Source organism: Meleagris gallopavo, chromosome 10 (genome assembly GCF_905368555.1).
Source record: "Meleagris gallopavo chromosome 10, MGAL_WU_HG_1.1, whole genome shotgun sequence".
NCBI lineage: Eukaryota > Metazoa > Chordata > Aves > Galliformes > Phasianidae > Meleagris > Meleagris gallopavo.
In genome coordinates, this window is record NC_139413.1 from 18384951 (window position 1) to 18403253 (window position 18303).

An 18303-nucleotide genomic window follows, 5' to 3' on the forward strand; every position below is an offset into this window, starting at 1 on the left:
CAAATTTAAATTTCAATTTAAATGGCTAACTGGTATTAAAAATGCTTTCATATTAAATATTTTTACAATAGATGTTAAGAATTGTGCAAACTCAAGTTTTAGACAGTTATCCAAGCAAGTAATGTCACAGTATTATTTTATTTATTAACACAACTGCAGTTCATTTCGGCAATGAGAAGTTCACAGATATGCTTACTCAAGCACTTGATTTGACACATTTAGTTTGACAGAAACTAAAGACTACAAAAGAGCAGTATTAATAAGCATTAAGAATGCATTAAAAGTGAGATGATCTTAACAACGAAATTGCAAATGATGTAAATACTTGATTCTTCTATGGTCCTTACACATTCAACATTTCTGATCTTAGCTTTAGTTACGACAGAACAGGACGGCTTTTAAATTTAGCTTGCTCTTATTAGCACAGAAAGTAGCATTCAAAACTATTTAAAAAGAGGTTATGAACTAAATTCTTACTTCTTAGTTATGAATTCAGTAAAGCCACATCATACCATCACTGCTTTGGTGCAGCTCTGGCATTTGAGTTTTCAAAGGTGGCAGACTTGGAATTCCTCAGCTGTGTGGCAGTTATCAAGATACTCCATACGTCCCCTCGAGCTCAGTTGTGTAAACCACAGCAAGAAGGCAGCTCCCCCCTCCCACTTAAATTCACAGCTCTGCTTTTGGAGCTAGGAAGGGCAGAATATGCAAATGCTTTTGAGGAGAAGGTCCAAAAGGTCCCGAAGGTTTCTGCACATGCACATTTCTCTGTTCCCCTTTTTTTCCTTCTTCTCTCTCTCCTTACCTATTTCTTTATTCCTTAATTTCTTTTTCTTTATTTTTTTTTTCCAGAAAGTTCACATAAATAGAAGCCAAAGTCTAAAAGAAATATCTATTGTTGTTATCTCTCTGCAACCAGATGCTGTAACTCCTATTCCGGATGGGAAACATCAGCCTCATTTCTGACCTGATTCTATGGACTTCTGAGAGCTCTGTGATGTCATGGAAGCATTCCTGACCTAAAGGGATACATCTGTTGAACCAAAAATATCAGGTACTTAACCATTTTCTAAATATTTTGGCATAGCATATTGGTGTGTTTTTTTTTTTTTTGTTTTAAATCCTTTCATTTCTGACAGAAGACCACATAATTAAATCCTTTGGAAACAGCCTCATATCAGCGCTGTTGAATAACATTTGGGTTGTACTTTCTTCAGGAGTATTTTATAAATACAAGAATTGGTCACTCAGGCATTTACTTCTGTAAAAATGTGTATTTCTGCTTTTCTGTGATGAATGCTAAGGTATCATTTTCTCAACATTTTATTGGACTGGACAAACCACAGCTTCCTGTGACACACTAAGTGCCCAGGTGGTATATTTGACACCATTTTCTCTCTCACTGATTCTGAATCACCTTAGAGTTCAATATAATTCCATTCACAGACTGCAGAAAGCTGCCATAATACAGGAATTTTTGAGCACTACAATGAGAAGAGATAAGTATGTTTAAGATAAATGAGAAGGGTAATACAAACTTCACATTCTGGTATTGCAGATATTATCAACTGAGAAAAAAAGTGTAGCAGAGTGCCAAGTTCAGCAACCTGAATGGTGAAAACAGTGCAACAGCAGCATTTGGAACTTCTATTTTATTACACACAGAATTATAGTATTTCTTTTTTTTCTTTTTTAATATAATCAGTTGGCATTTCACACAAGTCATATGACACTTTTTCATAATCTTTATCAAATGAACACGACAAAATGTTGGCTTCAGTAAAACCTATGGAAAGACACAGGTCCTCATCTTCAAGTACCATCAGTTTGGGCTATTTGTGCAACAGTAGTTGAAATGTTTCTAATCAAAGTTTGCTTCAATATGTTACATTACAACAACATGCTCCTGAATATCTGAATGTTTAGAATTAGTCTGTAATTAGTCTCATTACTTACTTAACACAGGCTGGATTCTTGTAGGCTGGCTTTCTGTGGCCAAGAATACATCAATGTACTTTAAAAGCTAACTAGAAAACACTGTTTCAGATTAAAGGAATTCAAGACTATAGATCATTATTAGCTTTAACACAGTCAAAATGTTGCTGCAAGCTTTCTCATGCCTCATTACTGTATTGCCTCCTAACCAAAGTTAAGGTTTCCATATCCTGAGCCACCACTTCTACATGTTAACGTTTATGGCCAAAATCACCACATTTCCTCCCAAATAGATAATTGACCTCCTTACAAGGAAGGCAGGAAGACATAAATACTTTTAATTACAAAACACTGCCCCCTGATTCTGTTTCATGATTAAAAAATTATCATGATTTAAAAACGTATTTTGAAATGCTACATAAGAACTAAGAATTATATCCATCACCATTTAAACCATTTAAAGTCTTTGCAGTTTTAAAAAAGAAAAAAAAATATTGGTGAAACTAGCATAGCTGTTTGGATATAAAAAGTGGTCTCATACAAACACCTTCATGATTATTAGATTTTGCACAAAAAATAAAGCAAAAAATGCATACTGGAAGTCATTACTGCCCAAATGGTGCCTGCATCACTCTTATTATACTGTAGTACAAAACAACTGCTTACATCCACACAAACGTAACTTCAGGGCAGTAGCAACATGTTCAGTTTTGTAACTTTGATTACTTTATTGCACAGGTCACATGAATCAGAGACTGTATAACTGTATATACCCCCACTGAAACACCTCCTTGGTCTTGACACATCATGACTTTGAGACTCCGTAGTGAACATTTTGTACTATAAGCCTTTACATGAGACACATCGATCAGCTCCACTTACAAATTACCTGTGGCAAAAGTACAGTATTTCATAAATAAACTTTACCAAAATATTACAGAAAAAAAGCTTTGGGATACATTAAATATAAATATGATGTCAGCTGAGCTGCACATTTAATTTAGATATATACAACAGTATGCTCACCAGTTCTTTTTGTAGATGCGTATCCTCCCTGAGTCCTTTTCCTTACTTAGCAACATGGTACATTTTCAGATGTTTGCTCATTAACAGCAATGCAAGCTTTGGGGTTAGAAAGAAAGGTGGGAAGGAGCATGTCAAAGTGCACTCCATCTCATATCTCACGGATTTTAAGCTTACTGAACCTTTGCTTCTAAGAGCCCACTGGTCATCACATGCCCATGACCACTTACACAAGCACTGGCATGTTTCAACGAATCTGCTCCAAGATAGGCCATCAAAAGTTCAGTGCGTCGGATTAATAATTGCATAAGGTCTTCAGCCAAACTCTCCATAGTTGAGTATCGTACCTTTTCAAAGTCAAAGATGTCTTTCAGGAAGAAAAGCACTTGATCCTAGTGGGGGAAAAAAAAAAAAAAAAAAAAAAAAAAAAAAAAAAAAAAAAGGAAAAATGTGTGTTTATTTACATGAAGAAAAAAGAAAAGCTTGCAATGTTACCTATTTCTTGTACACATTCCACAAAAACATCCATTTACGTATTCTTCCAGTGCGATATAAGTGGTGAGATATAAGTGCACTAAATATACTTTGTAGAACAGTTCTAGGCCTAAAAAGCTTAGTCAATACGACAGTAAATATTTCCATCATTTTTTACTCTTTGCTTTACTTTTAGGAAAATACAAATGTGTTCCTATAAGCAAGATCCTCATTTCTTTTCTTCCATAGGATTTTTTTTTTTTTTTTAATTAAGATAAGTGGTAGTGAAGAAGAAGGAACAAACCTTGAAGAAGCAGCATAAGTCATAAAGGGAATTTCTAGGACCCAAAAAGCCCCATGCCAAAACAGGGCTGATATGTTCACATATAGCATAGAAATGAGCAAAAAACCCATCAGGTACCTGGGGATGTAAAAATTGGAGACAAAAGTTACACAGTACATTTAAAATAAAACCCTATTACATAAAATTGTGTTTAAAAAAGCCTAAAAACCCCACCACTGCAGAGTTATGGCAACCTGAACTCATTTAAATAATAGGTAGCTCTACCAAGCAACATTTGTTTTAGAAAAGTGGTGGTGTTGGTTTTGTTTGTTTGTTTGTTTTAAACTTCTCTGGTATTTTGTATTATTAGGAATAAGGCAAAAAAGTTCACGACCAACCTACTCCAATTCTCCCACATGACAGATCAGATAAGTTTATTCAGTTACTCCTGTTTGAGATCCTATGCTGTGTACAGCTGAATCTTGTAAAAAGTAAGAAAACTGCATTTGAAGCCGAAAAGAAATTAAAATGCCTCCTTACAATTTAACTTCTCCTACTGGAAGTTAGGAATCAAGATCACAGATCTAAATACCCGTTCCAGTTATCCCCTTCTCCACAATATTATAAGCTTTGCTAATATTAGTCTCTTCCTCTACAGACACTCAAATACAACAGCTTAATTGTTTCCTGATTTTCTTTTCCATCTTTTTTGTCCAGACACACAGTTTTGAATCACTAAAGTTGGGCTTCCTCAGCTGTGGTATGCAAAATCACTTCCAATGGCTACGGCTGTCCAGCGGTAAAGCTCAACTTCGCTTATGAACTGGATATTAGAGATGGGGGCATTTGCCTTCAGGTCTCATAAAACCCCTAAGAGCAAACAAAAAATGGAGCTGCTGTCACAGAGGAGCACTGCTTCACAATCTGCTGAGTTTCTTCCATGAAAGCCAGGATGCCAAAGGGCACTGAGGGAGACTGCAGCACAGATCCGGCAGTCCTTGAGGGCAGTGCAACTTCAGGTAAGTAAAGAAATGGGACTGACTTATAGTTAGCTTTGGAGATGGTGCAGAGACACAGGGTTGAGAACATCCCTAATTAGTGACCTTGGTCTGTAGAAATCTGAAACACGCGTGTGGACCCGGAAATCAGAGATTCTACTGTCAACTACGTTTTTGGCCTAAATAGGTTTGAGAATTTTTCAGGTAAGACTTTTTGCTAAAAAATTCATATCAAAGCTCTACAAGCTAAACTTCTTCAAGTGACAGACTTGTTTAAACTACTATGTCTACAGGAGTAAGGGTTGATGTGTAATTAATTTTTCCAAAACAAGGCAGAACTTCATGTTCTTTGGAGTAGCTTTGGTTCATATAATCTGAAAAGCAACTTACCTTCATTTGCTGTCTTTTCTGCTTCAGAACTGACCAACAGCTTGAAGCCACAGCCTAGATATAAAAAAAAAAAAAGTAAAAAAAAAAGACAAAAAAGAAAAAATTTAAAGTGTCTAAAACCATTAATAATTATAAAAATTTTCATCTAAAAAGCACTGATGTGCAGAATGTTATATTTCTAAATGTTCTTCTAGTTTCAATCTTGCGATAACACAAAATTTTCAAGTATAAAATATCAGCTGACGCAAACAACTAATTTTATGAAGTGTTCATATTTGTTCATATTTTGAAAGCTTTCTTTGTTACACTTTCCTTAGATTAATTAAAATGTGATTTGGCACTCCTGGTTTTTTTGGTTTTGTTTTTGTTTTGTTGTTGTTGTTGTTGTTTTTTTATAGTCAAACAGTTAGCAACATCTACTCAGTTTAAGTGAGGATCAGTCCATTATATACCAGAAAGTGTGCTCAGACATCAGTAGCTATTTTAGATACTAAATAGCATGTGAACACATCATAATGTCCTTTTTGCTTTTAGCAAAAACATTCCTGCAATAGCTTCAGATTCAGCGAAGTAGTTTTGTCCAAATATGGCTCTGTATAATACAATATACCCATATCAGAACTCCTCTTTTTCCCCCCTCATAGCTTCTAACAGAATTCTATCCTCATCTGATTCTCCATGCGTACTTGAAGTTAATTTACTATTCTCAAAATGCTGTTATTGCATACTTACAATGTGTGTGTGTGTGTGTGTGTGTGTGTGTGTGTGTGTGTGTGTGTGTGTGTGTGTGTGTGTGTGTGTGTGTGGGATGGCATTGTGTTCATTTACTTGTACCTGGAACTGTTCATGTCTTATTGCTAGCACTCTGGTTTATGTACCAAAATCTGGATCTAATATCTAAGATAGGGCTAACAGAAAATTCCCTTGTAAAATTTTACTTAGAGCAAACGTATTTTTGCAGGTCAGGCTAAAGTATTTTCTCCAATATACTCAATCATCTTATATGTTTTTGGCAGAGTGATAGCTTTTAAACTATGATTACAAAAAAAAAAAAAAGAAAGTGATAATACAATATTTTTTTTCTGCCGAAGATACTTCAGGTATATATTCACTATATATAATTGTAGTGGAAGCTGAATTAGTCTTTACACTGAAGGAGCCTGTAGATTCTTTATTTCAAAACTAAGTGCTTTTATCAAAATGATATACACAGTCTTTATTATGGAGCTGATGGATTTATTCTCATTCTTGAGAATCCATTCTAATAACATAAAGCACAGATCACCAGAAGAATAATTTCAGGATATACAGAATTTTATATCAGAATGCTCACACCAATGTTATATTCATCATAGCATCTACTTATACTAACATACCACAACAATACCATGATCATGAAAATAACAAATACTTACTGTTTCTTTAAAAGAGGAATTTAGCCAGCGGTTGTTTACTACATTCTGTATCGATATTGGTGGATTTTCTAAATCTTCAAATGAATCCATCAAAATGAAGTCCAGAACAACATCATAAAAATTCAAGTTTTTTACCTATATTAAACCAGAACATGGTCTAAGTAACTTAGTTTCCCTTTCAGCAGTGGAATTCAACATGTATCATATTCTAACTGTTTTAACATACAGATGTAAAGAGTAGCAGAAAAAAAATGTAAATGCTTTCTGGTACTGAAGTACACTGGTGGATGCCATTTCTCTAAGTCAGGAATATCAGGCATGACAGAGTTGACTTTCCCACCATTCTGAACTATAAAGAATTATTTTTGGCTGCTACAGTTGGCATAATTGAGGGTAAAAACACTTCAAAAAGTCACACTCACTCCTCTAGCAGCAAGTTCCATTTCAGTATTATCCCAGTGATCCGTTTGTTCCAGGAAATATATCATTTCATCAAAGACATCTTCAAATTTCTTTGGATTCTGCAAAGTAAAAGCAATGAATGTCAAGCAAACCTAACACAAGAGATGGTTTATTTACATTATAAAATGAATTATGGTAGAAGTTACTTTAGCAGTGAAACATTAGTTTAAAAAAAGGCTTTTACCTTTCGTGCTCTCACAATTAGGGCAGATAAAATTTTTCTTCCACTTTCAGCAAGAAATATTCTGTTTGCTGTTTCTGAAAGAATTATCTAGAAAAGGTTTTAGAAAACATAGACATATTCATTCACAGATTATAGCAACTGATCTTTAATTATTTCAATCAAATTTAATAGTTTTCTTCATTACAACCACTAGTATAGTAAGCATGTTCCCAAGAAGTTTTTGGTGCAAATATTCCAAATTTTGTTAATCATAAGATTGGGATGCCCCATTTTAGAATTACAGAAATGTAGAAATTATAGGAATAATTAAGAATATGCTTAATTATGGGATATATTATTAAAACATTTGCATGAGTACTGCATAGATAGTGGCACCTCAATGTCACATGTCTTAGGTTTAAGAAGGCAGATGACTTTGCTTTCTGCTTACCTGGAAAGCTTGTCGAATACAATGAAGCTTAGCAAGGAAGTCGCTGTCTCCAAGACATTCAAACATTTCAGTCCTATGAAAAATTAAAAAAAAAAAAAAATAAAAAAATCAAAAACATCAAATAAAGAAGCACAAGAAAATTCAACAACAAAATACCCTGTATGAGAATCCTGTATTCTGCACAGAATATTTAATTTCATTGTTTTCTTTTCTTGCAGATTATTAAGTAGACAAATCAATATGTTAATACCTTAGTACTCGTGAATAAACTTTGCCTTCTTCTGCTAAGTGCATTGCTTCTTCATACAGTGGACAATGGCAAAGGGAATCTAGACCATAGGTATTACGAACTTCTCTATGCTCCGTAAGCTGGGGAAAAAAGAAAAAGTAACATTCATTAAAGAACTTGCCAAAGTTTTCCTGATCTTTTAAGAAAGTTGTATCCTTTTCTGTACTTGCTTTAAAAAAATAAAATAAAAAAAGCAAAGAGGGGGCAACACTAAGCTAGTAAACCAAAGTGGGGCACCGTGCTATTAATAGGGCTGTAATTTCATGCCTTTTAAAATCTGAAATCTACAGCTGCAGGTTTTGATTTTTAAAAATTTAATTAATAAACTTGCACCTGCTTTGATTTTCACTAGTCAGGTCTGATGAGTCTCAATGCAGTCCAATGAAAGCAAACTAAGAAAGTTGTAAAGACACTAAAAAAACAGAATAATTACATTATGAATATCTTCAGGAAGGTGGAAGCGATAACTTTCTCCCACAGCTGTTCTTGTTTCCCTGGTATGTCTTCAAAACTCTAAAGCCCACAGCGATAGCTTGTGTCTCGATGCTCTGTGCTGCACAACAGCTTCTGAAGTTCACAATGCATGTTGTTCAATGTATGTTGTATGGTGTTCAGACACCAACCTATTTTCTATGACAGTTTGGCTTTAAGGCTGTACCTATTAGTGATGAGTTGATGAAACAAATGTAAAATATCAAACCCCTGGAACTTGCAATAGCTTTTAAACTCAGTATTTCTTAACTGCTCTGGTCTAACAAACAGATTCAGTGCTTTTGTTTGCCAACCACAAGTTGTTTGTTAATAAATAGAAAAAATTCTCAGCTGTGCAGAAAGATCTTTTTGACTCCCAAAATAACCACCTACACGAAAGTACCAAAAATACACAGTGCTAGCCCTTTTAGGAATTCTTGCTTGCTCCCTGTAGTAAAAAGGTCAATTTACTGGTGCAGTCAGTTTTCTTTGCATGATGCTTATCCTGTATTAAAAAAATCAATGAATTATTTCTCTGGATATTTTTCTTTTATATATTAATTCTTCCCTCCCTTTCTCCACGTGTTTTATGAAGTTGTTAAAATACATAGCTCCTCATGATTTTAAATGGAGAGTGTGCTAGACTGCAAGACATGTTCTGAGATAAAGCAGTAATCCATATGAAATTGGGTTGGACTAAATGGACATGTGAGGAGTGACCAGGATGAGAACGATGAGTCCTGAGAAGATCAGATTAGCAATAATAGTCACAATTCTGAAGTCAGTCAGAAAACAGGAAGGCACATCTTGAATCTTTGTAATGAAAAAGGAAAAGAAAACTCACTAATAAATGCTATAGGAATATACATTGCAATTATTTGCTAGCAACATTCCCTCTCGTATTCTCTATTTTAGGAAAGAAATAGAACTTCTGTTGGGAAAGCAGGAAAAAGGCAACACTGCTTTTCAGTGACAGAGCACTTCTGGAGCATGTTCTGGATCTAAAATTCTGTCTTAGACATTTTGAAGGTTTCTGTGCCATTTATAAATAGGTTCAGACTTATGGAAACTGGTATTCTTTCCCTGTTATCAAAGCCTGTTGCTTCCTGCACTACTTTGTTTTTAACAGATTTGAAGTGAAGAAGACAATCTTTGTAAAATAATTATGTGGGGAATGGACAGGAAAGGACAACTAAGGATTTTCTCACAAGTCTTAAAAATTTCCTAAGCTCTGGGCTGAGCTAACATTTCCACAAATAAAGCAAAGTTTATTTTCTAACAGAACTACAAACTCAGTTGTAATCAACATAAGGAAGTAAGACATCATAAACACAAGTGTACCAACAACACAGAGGCAGCAATGAAATTCGCTGTCAGGGAGACGGGAAAAGAAGAAAAATGGAAAAGAAGCCAGAAAACAGTGGCACACTCACTGTTGTATACTTGCCAAAAGAGGCAGCTATTTTGATCACGCAGTAGGTGAGAACACAAGAATATGAAAAGGATCCTAACTCTCATAAATGCAAGCTGATAGCAGACTGTCTCAAATAAGGATGAAAACACCATCGTTTATCACAGTAAGTAAACTGTATCAATAACTTAAAGCAAATAGTTATGCCTACTGTTCCTTCTGCAGTGCTTCTAAGAGGCCTATGTGTGTTTTGGAACAGAAGTCTGGCTGGGGATGGCATCTTTATGAGGATTTGAGCTCCTTATATTGAGCCAATCTGGACACCTGCAATTCTCTATGAGAAGTCATCAAGGCCATGATCCTCAGGATCCTCTTGAATATCAGTCATAGCCAAGATGAAATTTAAGCATACCCTACTGCTACTAAAGTGTTCGTCAAAAGGGGATGTGATTGAATCCTTGCCAACTGTTCCACTTTTGTACATTTCTTTTATTGAAAACTATCCTCCTGTGTTTTGTCCTAATATGATGCAGCACAATACCCTGTAACCTCCTAAGCAGTATACATATCAATTTGCATCATATCTACCTGTGCCTTGTTTTAGGATTCCCCATATCTTTGCTTGTATTCCTACTGAGGGCAGTGAACTACGTCTGACTTGTGTCAGCTCAGAAATGTGGAAACAGCTTCCAGTCTTTAAAATTAGAGCCACAGAACATACGTATTACTGATACTTTGGACAGGATACAATGCAGAAAGAAAACGAGTAACTGTCAATACAGCCTGTGGCATGATGTGACCAGAAAAAATTCTACTACTATGTAATTTCCCAGAAGGTGAAATTACTAATGGTTCCAGTAGGGCAAAAATGTACATGCACTTATTACTGTCTATGAATTTCAAATAAACATTTCTATTGGCAAAAGCAGTTTGGGGTGGTTGCTAAAATTGTAACTGCAATCATGGGGCAAAGGATGAAAGAACAAATATCCATTTGCCAAAGAAACATTGAAAGCTGAAAGAAACTCAGCCCCATAACCTGAAACATTCCACTTCTTTGCATCTGCAAGAACAATACATGGGAAATTAATAAGCAAGATGAAGACACCATCACGTCTAGAATAAAAAATCTGGTATATCAGTTCTAATCCAGTTACTTCCAAGTGATCACTGTTTTCTATCACTAGCTGAAATACTCTGAGAAGCAGTAGTTATCCCTTCTGATTGCAGCAGTTATTTTCAGTGCTAATTTTAATCATTTTCTTGCCCAGAATGAGTAAAATTTTACATTGAGGTAACATATTCCTAAGAGAAGATAGCTGGCACTGACTTACAACTTAGTTTTACTATGCAACAATGCCTCGGTATGCTACTATTACAGAGCCAACCAGCTCTGTAGCTCAAGCTCAGAGGCCCAGATTTAATCCAGGAGTTTGGTGGTGTTCCAATTTGAACAGTATCATTTATGGTTTTGTTAATCTTCAGGATTCCTCCTAGCAGCTGAAAATCTTTTAAAACCTTTCAATAAAATCTGACAAAGGACATCAGAGAGCATGTTCTATTTGTAAAGGCTAGAACAGCTGAAAAGGAAGGAACGTGGTCATAACTTTCTTCTGATAACAGTTGATGGAAGAGGCTTTGAGGTACTAAATTGTGTAGACTATTTTCAGGATAAGTGAAGACAAGAGAAAGGTGTAAGGCTGTTGCAAATTTTAACTCAAATGTTTCTTTAGCAAATACTGACACAATTCAATTTCTGGATAGGATGATCATTCCCCGAAAGTGATGCATCCTATTTTTTTTATTGTTAAGTAAAGCAACATAAATGAGAATAGTAGATTGTTCTGATCTTCACATACCTGCAAAAATAATTGCAAAGCATGTGTATGCAATTTTCTCTTTTTACAACTGAGTTCAGTAGCTTATTTGTAGTGCATATATGATAGTAATATCTAGCACAAAATATACCCAGAGATCAATTACTTTCTCTGTAATTTGGAGAAGAGTGTTATTCAAAATCACTTCAGGTCATGAGAGACTATAAAGTGAGATGTTCCTCATTCAACACTGTATATTAAATTCTTTCAAACACTTAAAGGGAGCTGTAGCACATTGGAGCTAACAGGCAATATCCTCTTATCCAAAGATTATTTCTTTATGTATCCTTTGCAGTCTTATCTGAGAAGACGAGGGGAAATCAGATGAAGAATACAACATACTGAAATAATACCTACCAATTACCCATAATTTCTTATAAGAAGAAAAAAAAAAAGACTCCAAAGAAGGCAAAGACAGCTTCATACCTATTCGTATTATCTAAGAAAGTAGAAGAAAATAGAAAGACATAATTCATGGAAAGAGGATCTACTATAGCTTCCAATTGATTATGCCTCTCTAATCACAAAAGTCTAAGATACTTTTAAAAGCAACTACTTTTTAGAAAGACTTATGAAAACATACTGCCAGGTAACCATGTTCCTTCCTTCTTCTTCCAACCTCCTCCTCCTCTCCAACCCCCCTTTTCCCCCCTCCAAAAAAAGCCACCAAAAAATAGATAATAAGCAGACTGATTCCAATTTCATTACTCCAGCTAATAGGAAGCTGGTTACAAGTAAGCAAGATAAGGATTGTTTGCTTGTTTTTTCTTTCTCCATAAGAGAAAAATCCTTTTCTTGCAGTAATTTGAAAAAAAAAATAAGATTCTTTTCACTGTTCAAATAAAACCATTAATCTTTCAAGAATCTATCTTCATGAGTCTTACCTCAGCTGTGGAAACAAAAGAGTCCGTCGATGCAATGCTTAATGTATCTCGAAGGCAAAAATCATCTGTGTTATCCTTTACAGTAATGTCTGTATTTTTATCTTTAAAAGAAATTAAAAAAGAAGAAAAGATAAATAGAATTTTCTGATAGCTTAATAGCGTCAAGTCTTTTAAGTATATTTCATGTACGTTTTCATATAGTACTTCTTTTGGAAGGCACAACATCGTATTGCTATCAGAATACACACTTCTTTGAACTACTAATGTACATGCATGAGTGCATTTTTTTCTGTCTTTAAAGTGGACTTAGAAACATCATCTGCATGAACAGGCAGAGAAAAAAAAGTTGCAGGGGTTTTGCTTTTTTCTTTGATAAACCTCCAAAGATCTTTGTACCTAAATATTCTACTTTGCTATATTGATCTAAATCCTTTGTTGAGGTTTTAACTTGGCTGCATCATGTAACAAAGGCTCAGTGTTTTAGTATCAGGAAGTACTATTTAAAACAAAAAAGCTATTAATAAAAAAGCAGGTTTCAGCTTCACTTAAATTTCATTTCATTGTCTAGTTCTCATGCCATTTTCTACTTGATGGTTTTCCAGCAGAGCCATAGAAGTTTTTAATCTTCACTGTATCCCCTTTTTCTTCTTTTCCACTGCAACAACATATCCAGCTGCACTTCCTATGGCACTAGAACTCTTGCCTTGAAAATAACAGATGTTCTATGCTTAAAATGATCTGCAATACAGTTTCTCTCAGTTTTCCTTTATTTTATTCCCAGATGTAAACTGCAGCACATCTTGCTAGCATATATGGCTTTGTTTCTTATATAGAAACACTTTCACTGAAGGATTAAATTCACGAGCCAGTAGGTCAGACTTTGGCTTGATGTGCCCCGTGCTGCATTCTCAGTAGAGCACAGGCATTTATTTTGGGTTACTTTACCTTCAGACATTACACATGTGTTGCTAAAAGTCTGTTTTATTTCCAGCAGTCAACAGCAACCAGCTACCCAATGTCATCCAGATCTGTTGCTATGGCAATACTTTATAAAAAATGCTATTACATCGCAAGTGGCCTCATGCCAACTTACTGGAATGGTTTACTCATCAATTGAAGTGCTACAATCCACATATCTTAACTATTATTTCAGTGGTTGTTATGGTTTCATTTGCTATGGACATGGAATGACAGGTCAAAAAGTGTACATAACAGTAAGTATCTGTCTTTGAGACTATTCACCAAGGGGAAAAATTGGTAAAAGTCTGGGCAAAGAGTTCACTAGATGCTGCTGCACTACACTGAGTTAGGCAGACTCCGACTTGTAATCACAACTTCACTAACTTTCATTCGAATATCTTTGATTCTCAAATCCTTCCTAACAGTTTAGTCTCACTTCTAATCTCTTAAAACAAAGAGGAAAAGTACAGCAGCATCTGAGTTGATTGAGAGTTAGTTATATGCTGGAATCTGAAAAGCTGGAACAGAAAACCAAACTGTGGTCTGTAAAGCACTTGCCTGCTGTCTGGTAAAAGCAGACGGGTAAAATGATGTTTTCTCCTCATTTCTACCCATAACTTGCATTAATATCCCTCTGATAATATTAAATGCTTTTCTAATACCTCGCCTTCACATTAGCAGTTGCTGAAATTGCAATAATACTTTTAAACACAGGGCTGCACAGGGCTGTACAGCCCAGCCATGGATTTTTCCACTGAGCTCTCATTTTGGCTAAGATGTTCTCCATAATAAATCTGCAATTAAAACAAGAGTTTATGGATCTCATAACTAGAAAAGCTCTCTAACACCTGGTTCAAGTGCAATCCAAAGAAATACTGTTTTCCTGACATTTCCAATCTATAAGCAACATGCAACACTTACTTCATGAGAAGTAAATAGCTCTATTCCTAAGTAGCAACAAATTACAAACTCTTATGAGAGTAATGCATGTGTGATACTGTTAATGATGTTACTGATGGCTTTAATCAAGATGTTAAGATAAGGACCCAGGCTCTTGTGTACACGAAGAGCAACTGTCAAGCAGTCTCATGTGTCAACCCAATCTCAATCCCATGAAGTCTCTGCCACCCTCATAGGGAAGACCCAAGTCCCAGCTACAGTTAAGTTTCATACCAATTTTATACGGTACAATGGCCAGAAATGTAATGCACATTGTGTTAGAAGAATGGAAGAAAATAGCCTATGTCAGTGAGGGATTAGATTCCTGATCAAATGTGCTTTTGGTCAGTCTAAGAAGATGACCAAAAACATATCTACCTCCAAGCTGATTTATTACCCTAACCAGAAGGATGCAGTAATGAGGAAACAGGATGAGTAAAAGGAAAAAACAAGAATTACTCTAAAATTTTTACTCTAGTGAACATTTTTAATTAACTTTTTAAACTAAGGCTGTATAACTCACTGTGGTAACATCAGGCTGTTTGGCTTTTTTATTTAAAATCAGAATATAAATAATTTACATTTGCTGAAGGAGTCATAATTCCAATTTTCCTAATATGGGTTTAGAACTTTCCCCTAGCCAAAATCTTTTTAAATGTTTGCTGAATATGGATAATTTTCCTCCCACACACATAGAAAAAATCTTTGTTACAAAAAGGCACAAAATTTGCAGGCTCTGACAAAATATTTATTCTTAGAAGTTTGCAAATAATACTGATACTTAGACAAGTGATATACCTGTATAAATACATGTTTAACCAAAACAAACAGTCCTGGTCAGCTACTGATGGTTACCACAGCTCCAATACTGTAAAATACCTTTAGCCTTACAGGTGCTCATTGAAACCCACATCACACAGAAAACACACCATTGTGAAAACAGTGGTGTGAAAATTCAGTTGCAGCTGGAGTACATACCATACAAGCACCAGGAGAACATTCTTAGACACAAGAACATGAAAAAAGAGACAGCAGCACAATGAGAATCCTGGAATGAACAGCTGCAGGAGGAACCCACCCACCCGTGGCTGCATCTGCTGGTACAGTCATCCCAAGTTCTTACGTAGACTAGTAGCTGAAAGAAAGGAATACCAGCAACTCTGTGAGCTTCAAATATACTCCACTTATTTGAGAAGCCAGGGAGCTATTTAGGGTTCATTTATATTTGTAAAGAGGATGAAATGGAATTTCAGATGCGTTACTGACAACAGTAATTGCCATTAAGACTCTAAGCTGTAGTGCTTTAAAATACCTAACTGTCTTTAAAGTTAGATTAAGGGGATTCCAAAACTCTAAGAATACAGAGTACGGCAAAAACTTGTGAAATTAACTTATGCAACCAAAGGTAATGATAACAATTAATAATAATGTTAAAAAAAAAAAATGATATACAAAAACTCAAACCAAAAAGCCACCATCACAAAACAGGAATAAAAAACACAAAAAAACCTTCACTTCATACCTATAAGGTACTACTCTGGGATACTTCTTTGTTTGGTCTCTGGTAGGTTCCCAAGCCACGACAGACCAAAAAATTAAATACCTCAACTCTTAAAACAGCAATTGATCTTAGAGATGGAATTGCACAGAAATCAGCTATCTAGCATTCACTCGTGAAGAATTCACCTACAAATAACATTTTCAATTCTGAAAAGTGTATACATGTTATCTTCTCTATTACCCCGAGTAAAAAGTGGTGTGAGTTTGCAAGTGAGCTTTGCACTTGCATGCAGCAGCTAAAAAAGGAAAGCACTCATCTGCTGACAAAGAATTCCCCGAGAGTTAAGGAATCTGGTTCTGAATGCCACCAGTAAAGCCATGGCTTCCTATTGTCCCCCAACCACTCACTTCAGCAGAACACGATGGGTGGGAAGAAAGCAAGCTGGGGAAGAAAAACCCCTTCTATGAAATAATTACAGCCAGCTCCCGGGATAGATGCTGGAAAGGAGAAAACTCCGCAGAGAAATTCGCCTATGAAAAGTCGGGGTACACCAAAAGTAACGCGTTCCCTCTGCTCTGCCAGGCTACCCCAGACAGCTACTGTGTTTTGCAAAAGTCAGAACCCTTGGGTGTGTGGCTTCATGCCTAAGCAAAGGAATTACAATAATCAAGTTGAGAGAGCACAGCAGCATGAATTACACACAATTCAATTTCAAAAGAATGTGTTGCTGTCTTCTAGCTGGGTCACACACAGCAGTGTTTTGTCAGCGCTGTTGCTGAAGCATCCAAAAGCAGCTTTATTTACATTTATGAACAGTCATAATGCTGACAGTGTTGACTGAATATCCTTTAAAAAGTCATCAGTCCTACCAAATAGTTACTAATGTATTACATGAAGTCTTCCAGGATGCACCTAGAAAGCAGAGGATTTTTCTATTCATTTTAAAAACATGAGAAGTAATCTCTACCTTCAGATGGGACTTTCTGATGACTGTCATATAGCTGTAGTCAATGTTTGGCCATGGACAGAGTAGGGTGACCACAGACCACTCGACCGAACACCTATCATTAGGTTACTTATTTACATTCACCAGTAACACAGATATCTGCGTTCAAGAAGGTGCTTATAGCTAGGAGCATTTCACTTTACTGTATATAAACAAAGCAGCTATTGCCTAAAACACCTGCCTACGTGCAGTCATCGTCCCTGGAGATGTTCAAGAGATTTGGAGATATGGCAGTGAGAGACATAGCGAGTGGGCATGGTGGGGCAGGGTTGATGGTTGGACTAGATGTTCTCAGTGGTCTTTTCCAAACGTAATGATTCTATAACTCTATGTATTAGAACAGAGATTTCTGAAAATATCTAATCAACTCCTGTACCCTACCAGTATGTCAGCATGCTTCAGCAAAACATTTCTCACCATTTTTTTTTGTCAGGATTGCTTTGATGCAGACCCAAGCACGCTAAGCAAGAGCTAGTCAGAGATCCATTTAAAAGAAAAAAGTAAAAAATATCACACTCTAGTGCTGATGGTTGCCTAGTTTGACTGCTGGTTTGTGCCTCCACATCCAGCAGGCTCTGCGGTGAACATACAACTTCTGCCTGTCAGTGCTCAGCCACCAGAGCAGTGGTTCAATGGAAGGGAACAGCTTGGACATGGGACAGCACTGACTACTGAGCATTCACAATTTCACTTTTCTCCTCGTACTCATAGATCTACACAGACTTTTAAAGGCAATCTTTGGTCAAGCTAACTAGTTGTCTGATTATACCCTTCTTAACAAATGTCTCAGTAGTTTTCAAGCAGACAACTGTCTGGAAAAAGATGAAACTTGCCTAAAATAACCTTGTAATCTTTAAGAGATTTTCCACATACTTCAGAAAGAAATAAAAGCAATTTCCAGAATGTTTGAAATAATTTGGTTATTTTCAGACCTTTGTGATATTGACTTTGTCCATGAAGTTCTATTATCTGCCGAGCATCACATGCTTACTGATGTATAAAACAGAGCAAGTTGGCTGCCACTTGTACATTCTAAAACAGTAAAATCAAGTACCTTGAATGTTCTCATCTAGCAAAGGAAAACACAGCACAAAATGCCAGTCCAAAAGTAATCATTTCAGTCTAAGTAAACATCAAGTGTACCTAAGACAAGAATGTTAGTATGGTTTATTTCCTGTCTATCAGACACAGCTACATTAACATGGGTCTGATGTTCTGAGTTGCTGGTAAATGAAATTATTCTTTCAAAATTTAGATATGGTAAACAAGCCTTCCACAAATTTCATAACTGAATATTTTCTGAAAGCTTTTGGTTTTTTTTTTTTTTTTGAAAGGTCAGAAATTAGTCAAATTTCTTGTTGTAAAGAATGT

The 18303-nt window shown here is 35.8% G+C and overlaps 1 protein-coding gene and 1 long non-coding RNA gene across 6 annotated transcripts in view; one reads left to right on the plus strand and one right to left on the minus strand.

Annotated features, from left to right (window-relative positions):
- Window positions 1-921: 921 nt before the first annotated feature.
- On the plus strand, window positions 922-12540 carry LOC146543719 (uncharacterized). Its single transcript, XR_014885220.1, has 4 exons — window positions 922-1054; window positions 4433-4734; window positions 4831-4917; window positions 9270-12540. It is a non-coding gene; the product is annotated as an uncharacterized LOC146543719 (long non-coding RNA).
- The window catches only part of MIGA1 (mitoguardin 1), a 34686-nt gene continuing 18020 nt past the window's right edge, over window positions 1638-18303 (minus strand). For 2 of the 5 annotated variants that reach the window (XM_085231607.1, XM_085231608.1), the window contains exons 8-16: window positions 12527-12627; window positions 7845-7963; window positions 7595-7667; window positions 7165-7251; window positions 6941-7039; window positions 6519-6653; window positions 5104-5157; window positions 3737-3853; window positions 1638-3350 (exon numbers count right to left, since the gene is read on the minus strand). In XM_085231607.1, the coding sequence (XP_085087733.1) occupies window positions 3132-3350; window positions 3737-3853; window positions 5104-5157; window positions 6519-6653; window positions 6941-7039; window positions 7165-7251; window positions 7595-7667; window positions 7845-7963; window positions 12527-12627 (1004 nt within the window). In that variant the 3' untranslated portion in view covers window positions 1638-3131. The remainder of the gene's footprint in view (window positions 3351-3736; window positions 3854-5103; window positions 5158-6518; window positions 6654-6940; window positions 7040-7164; window positions 7252-7594; window positions 7668-7844; window positions 7964-12526; window positions 12628-18303) is intronic. The other 3 variants (XM_085231611.1, XM_085231610.1, XM_085231609.1) reach the window with 3 other exon arrangements.